The sequence below is a fragment of the Galeopterus variegatus genome, unplaced genomic scaffold (genome assembly GCF_000696425.1).
Source record: "Galeopterus variegatus unplaced genomic scaffold, G_variegatus-3.0.2 Scaffold2373, whole genome shotgun sequence".
NCBI lineage: Eukaryota > Metazoa > Chordata > Mammalia > Dermoptera > Cynocephalidae > Galeopterus > Galeopterus variegatus.
In genome coordinates this window covers 31,678-38,153 of record NW_007728484.1, presented here as the reverse complement: position 1 = coordinate 38,153, position 6,476 = coordinate 31,678, and the positions used below count along the sequence as shown (strand labels likewise).

Genomic DNA, 6,476 nt, shown 5'->3' with positions numbered 1-6,476 from the left:
CCCTTCCTTTCTTTCCTTCCTTCCTTCCTTCCTTCCTTCCTTCCTTCCTTCCTTCCTTCCTTCCTTCCTTCCTTCCTTCCTTTCTTTCCTTTCCTTTCTTCCTTCCTTTCCTTCCTTCCTTCCTTTCTTTCCTTTCCTTTCTTCCTTCCCTTCCTTCCTTCCTTCCTTCCTTCCTTCCTTCCTTCCTTCCTTCCTTCCTTCCTTCTCTGCCTTCCTGCCTTCCTGCCTGCCTGCCTGCAGCTGGCCGATGCGTGGATCTGAACCCATGACACCACACTTTAACCAACTGAGCAACTGGCCACACCGGGGGGTAATACCTTTTAGAACTGGGGAAATGCTTAACACTCCTTTTGTCCTTAGCTTTTGACTTTAGCTGGCAATTGGGGGCCACAGAGAAAGTCCCACTTAACATCCTGCTGCATTATTTATATAGAACAGTGCTGCAGACTTCTACTTTGAGGGGAATATTCATCCATCTCTGCAGAACATAACTGAAAACCAGCTGGTACAACCTGCTGTTCTCCAGCAAAAGGGAGGAAAAGGTATGTTGATCCATCATTCCTTGTACAGGTAAAAGACCAGATCTTCCTCACAGCAGTTTTAAGGGGATTTTATATCTGAGTTTAGAATTGTATTTGCAAAATATTCCCTTATCATGATTGAGAATAATTTAACGAACTGAATTACTCCAAGCTGTTCATCTTGGGTAAGACTTCTTGCTTCACAAAGATGTGAAGCCACAAAGTGTCACTTAGCTCAAATAAAGCTATATCTATGGATAATGTGTACATATTTTAGTTATAGAAGGGAGAACTTTTCCATAAGCTATTGTAGCAATCGTATTCCAATTGTGAAGCTCTTGGGATAGAGACCTTCTTCTCTATTAAAAGTTTTCTGCAAAAGGCATTTCCTAATAATCCAATGTTTCACAAATTTGAAATTATGATTTCATAAATTTAAAATGGTGATGGTCTCTCTTAAAAGACTGGCAAAAATGTTAAAGTAGGATAGTAACCCCTGTTGGCTAAGATGTGGGCCACGCACATTCTCAGGCACTATTGGAGGGAGTGTCATTTGGTACAACATTCTGTAGGGCAATTTGGAAGTTCCTATGAAAATTTTAAATATTCATACCTTTTGACTCTTTTGGACTATATGACTCAGTGGCTGAGTGTGAGGTCTGTATTAATTGTGTAAGTGGGCAAATAGTTTCACCTTCTGTACCAGTTTTTTAGTTCGAAAAACAAATAATAATAATTGTACCAACATTGTAAGATTGGTGTAAAAATTAAATGAGAAAACCCATGTAAAGCACCATGCTCACAGCCTAGCACTATGGATAATTTCTCAACATACCATAGGTGTGTGTGTGTGCGTGTACATGTATGTATTAGGATATTCGTTGCAGTGTTGTTTGTGATAGCAGGAAAATGAGAACTCACCTATATTTGTTGGTGTATAAGATATGGAAATATATTAAGATGTATCCCAATTTTACAATGTAATTTTTAAATGATACATTATCATAGTTATTTTAAATTATTTTAAATGAATATTTTTTGAAAAACTACCTAGAATCATAAAATTCTAAATATGCAGTCATATTCTAACTGAGCAAGGAATAATTCCTGAAATCACACAGATAAAATAAACACATTGTATCACTGAATATTGGTATTGAATATTGAACTAGTAATTTAGTAGAAGTTTAATATAAGGAGAATAACACTTCTACCTATGTTTAGCTGTTTAGCTTATCATATACTTTTTTCCTAAAACAGACAAACTCGGGTGTGAAGCCTGTATCTTTCTATCAATGTTTTGTGTTGCGGGGCTTTGCCATTAGGGGACACTTCACCACCATTTTCTGTTTTTCGATTTTAGTCTTCCACCTGAAATAGGGATGAAACAGAATGAAATTTCAAAATATTTTGGGTTTTTATTCTTTGGAGAAAAATAGTACACTCATAAAATAGAACATAGATAACTATGAAAAGGCATGAAGGCAATCCTTATGAGTTGATATGGAAAGAACTCTAAAATATATTTTACTTTTTGTTTTAATCCTTTTTAATTTCATAATTAAAAAGTAATAATGCTCATTAAATTTTTAAAATTCAAGCAATTCAGAAGTATGTAGAGAATAAATGAAAGTAATTCCTTCTCTTTGCTTCCAAGCTGTGCCCCAGAAGCAATCATTGTTAACAATTTGGTATTTAATCTATCTATAGTTAATCTCTATATTGTTCTGTGATTTATTTAAGATATAATATTTACTGAAGGGCCGGCCCGTGGCTCACTCGGGAGAGTGTGGTGCTGATAACACCAAGGCCACGGGTTCGGATCCCATATAGGGATGGCCGGTTTGCTCACTGGGTGAGCATGGTGCTGACAACACCAAGTCAAGGGTTAAGATCCCCTTACCGGTCATCTTTAAAAATATATATATATATTTACTGAAGAGGGTGCAAAAGAATATAATCCCATTTGTAATTTTAAAGGATATGTATATGTTTGTATGTGCAGAAAAGGAAATGGAAGTAATGTAGGATAGACTAGAACTTTTACTTTCACTCTGTGCTTCTGTTTGAATCTTTTACTACGAACATATAATACTTTTATTTTAAAAAAATAAAAATGTAAACGTTTAAAAATTTTAAAAGTTAATTTTGTAAATTTTAAAAGATAATCCATTAAAATTGACTTGACCACAGGATGAGAGGCAGAACGGTTTGGTTTAAGGCTGTGACTTTAATTCATGTTGTGTTTTTGGTAAGTCCCTTTCATTTCCCAATTCATAAACTCAAGATAATATAATGCAAAAGATAATCTTTGCAAAAACGTTTGAGGTTTTTGGATGAACGATGACTGATGCAAACACTGTTACTCCCTAGAGACTGTTTAAAGCAGTTTAGGAACCCACTATTCTACTTCCTGCAGGGGAAAATGGAATTTGGCTGTGGCTTTTTTTTAGCTACTAACATCTGGTGGGACATGGTATTTACAGGCTAATTCAGAAGTCACAAAATGGGCTGTCTGTCACCTTCGTTCTCAAGAGCAGCTCTCTGTTAGGCCAAAGAAATTGTAGCCACTGAACAAGCAAAGATCACACAATTTCTCAAATTTCTCATCTACTTATTTTGAAAAATAAATGGCTGCGTTTCTAAAAAGAAAAACTCTGGTAGCACCATTTTATTTCACAGCAATGAAAAATATCACAGTGCCCATTATCATTGCTCATAAATAATGTCAAAATGGCATGAAACATTTTGGGCATTTCCTCTCCAGTTTTTTCTATTTTTTTTTTTTTTTTTGAGTAATCGTGCAGACCTAGAGTTAGCATTTCCCCCTAAGTCTTTGGTATTAATTTCCCTAATATTACCTTACATTTGCATACTATTTTGCGTTTTTCAAAGTGTATTTGCATCCCTCACCTCATTTGACTTAACTCATGTGAACAAAGCCTCTTCAAATGACTTGCTTTCTGAAAATGGCTTTTTGAGGTTTCTCTTTAAAACCAATAAACTTTGCAGTATATTTTGCTCAGTTTGGTTGTTCTGTAGAAAGTTTAACATATGACATAAAACTAGTAGTCAAGATCTAACTGGAAAGACAGACTACATGACAAACAGAACTCCAGGTAAAGAGGCTCCAGGCTTCCTTTTTCCAGTGAACAACAGTTCGAATTTTTGACAACTTCCCCAACAAAGAAAATCCAGTGGGAACTTTTATAGGCCCAATAGATCCCTGGCCATTTCTGCATTCTTCTTTTTTTTTTTTTTGGTAGTAGGATCTGAACTCTTGACCTTGGTGTTATAACACTGTACCCTAACCAACTGAGTAACTGGCCACCCCCCATAAATGCATTCTTTTTTTTTTTCACATAGTGGAACTATAAATACATTCTTAAGGAGCTGAGTAGGGGGAGAAGCCCCATCTCCAGTGCAGCTCTTAAGTCTCTAGTTATGCAACACACCCTGCCTGAGGATGTTCTCTGTGTGCCACCATGGTGGAGTCTGATGCTCTTTACCTCCATTTTAGGCAGGAAGAAGCTCCGACTGTTTGAATATCTTCACGAATCCCTGTGTAATCCTGAGATGGCATCTTGCATTCAGTGGGTCGATAGAACCAAAGGCATCTTTCAGTTTGTATCAAAAAACAAAGAAAAACTTGCTGAACTTTGGGGCAAAAGAAAAGGCAACCGGAAGATCATGACTTACCAGAAAATGGCCAGGGCACTGAGGAATTATGGAAGAACTGGAGAAATCATCAAAATCCGGAGAAAGCTAACTTACCAATTCAGTGAAGCCGTTCTCCAAAGACTCTCTCCATCTTATTTCTTGGGGAAAGAAATCTACTCACAGTATGCTCAACCTGATCAAGAGTATCTCAGTTTAAATAATTGGAATGCAAATTACAATTATACATATGCTAATTACCATGAGCTAAGTCACCCTGGTTGCTAAATATACTCTCCCATTTTATGGTTTCCTGTCATTAGAAATCCCTACATGCGTCGGGATTTTTCTCTTAAAGCTGATACTGAAGAGAATAAAAAACAACCAACTTTACTGTTGTTATCTTATCAAATAGCATAAATGTATACTACCTTGATGGGAAATTCTCCCAATGAACAACATGATTGTTTCAAACGATCAAGCCCCATTTGAAAATATAGACTAAATGTTCTTGCTCTATTCCCTGTGCAACCACTTTCTTCTACATTAACAATGCCAGTACAGATGATTCAATTTAATATTGATTTAAGTATTTCCCTGTCATATGCTCAGGTAAAAAATCACTTTAACATATATCTGATGAATTTACAAAAAACGTTTACAAAAAACGATTACATATGACACAGTGTTCTTGCCCACAATACGTTCATGGCTTTTAAAACTTCGGTAGAAATGTCTATTCAGGTCCGTTGCCCACCATCCTGCCCCCTTTTTTTCTCTTTATATAAAATACAACCAAATTTTTATTTTATTTTATTGAAGAGCCTGAGATCTGAACCTTGTCCATTTATGATTTTTTATTTATTGTTTTGACGTCTATCCCTCGCCCGTTTTTTAATTGGGGTTTTTTTTTTTTTGTCTTCTTGCTATTGAGTTGTTTGAGCTCCTTATATATTTTGAATATTAATCCCTAATTGGACGTAAGGCTTGCAAATATATTCTCCCAATCTGTAGGTTGTCTCTGCACACTGCTGTTTTCCTTTCTGTGCAGAAGGCTTTTAGTTTGTAATCCTCTTTGTCTATTTTTGCTTTTGTTGCCTGTGCTTTTGGGATGATATCCAAAATTTTATTGCCCAGATCATTGTCATGTAGTTTTTCCCCCTGCATTTTCTTCTAGTAATTTTAGAGTTTCTGGTCTTAACATTTAAGTCTTTAATCCATTTTGATTTGATTTTTTAATATGGTGTGAGATAAGGGTCCAATTTCATTCTTCTGCATGTGGAAAATTCACTTTTGCCAATACCATCTATTGAAGAGACTGTCCTTTTCTCATTCTGTATTCTTGGCACCTTTGTCAAAAATCAGTTGACCATACATGTGTGGATCCATTTCTGAGCTCTATTCTATTCCACTGGTCAATGTGTCTATTTTTCCCCCCAATACCATGCTGTTTTAATTGCCATAGTTTTATAATATAGTTTGAAACCAGGTAGTATGATACCTGCACCTTTATTTTTTTTGCTCCTAATTGCCTTGGCTATTTGGGGTTTCTTGTGATTTCATATGAATTTTAGTATTTTTTTTTCTATTTCTATGAAAAATGACATTGAGATTTTGATAGGGATTGCTTTGAATCTATAGATCATTTTGGGTAGTATGGATATTTTAATAATATTAATTGTTTCATTCCATAAACAGGGAATATCTTTCCATTTATTCATGTCTTCAATTTCTTTCATCAATGTTTTATAGTGTTCAGTGTACAAGTCTTTTGCCTTTTTGGTTAAATTTATTCCTGAGTTGGTTTCTGTTTGTTTTGTTTTTTGTGGGTTTTGTTTGTTTGTTTGTTTGTTTTTATAGCTTTTGTGAATGGGATTTGCTCTTGATTTCTTTTTCAGATAGTTTATTGCTAGTGTATAAAAAAGCTACTGATTTTTGTGTTTTCATTTTGTAGCCTGCAACTTCACTGTTTTTGTTTTGTTACTAATTCTAACAGTTTTTTTGGTAGAGTCTTTAGGGTTTTCTATATATAAGATTATGTCATGGGCCGGCCCGGTGGCGTACTGGATAGTGCGCCGCTTGGGAAGCGCGGCGGCGCTCCCGCCCGAGGGTTCGGATCCCACATACAGACCGGTTCCCGCTCACTGGCTGAGCGAGGCGTGGGGGCAACACCGAGGGTTGCGATCCCGTTGTGGGTCCCGGTCCAGTCCGGGGGCGACACTGAGGGCTGCGATCCGTTGCCGGTCACGGAAAAAAAAAAAAAAAAAAAAAAAAAAAAAAAAAGATTATGTCATCAGC

The 6,476-nt window shown here is 36.2% G+C and overlaps 1 protein-coding gene across 1 annotated transcript in view; it reads left to right on the top strand.

Annotated features, from left to right (window-relative positions):
- The window catches only part of SPIC (Spi-C transcription factor (Spi-1/PU.1 related)), a 10,513-nt gene extending 6,047 nt beyond the window's left edge, over positions 1–4,466 (top strand). The window contains exons 4-5 of the mRNA XM_008581500.1: positions 434–542; positions 4,042–4,466. Coding sequence (XP_008579722.1) covers positions 434–542; positions 4,042–4,466 — 534 coding nt within the window. The remainder of the gene's footprint in view (positions 1–433; positions 543–4,041) is intronic.
- Positions 4,467–6,476: the final 2,010 nt, after the last annotated feature.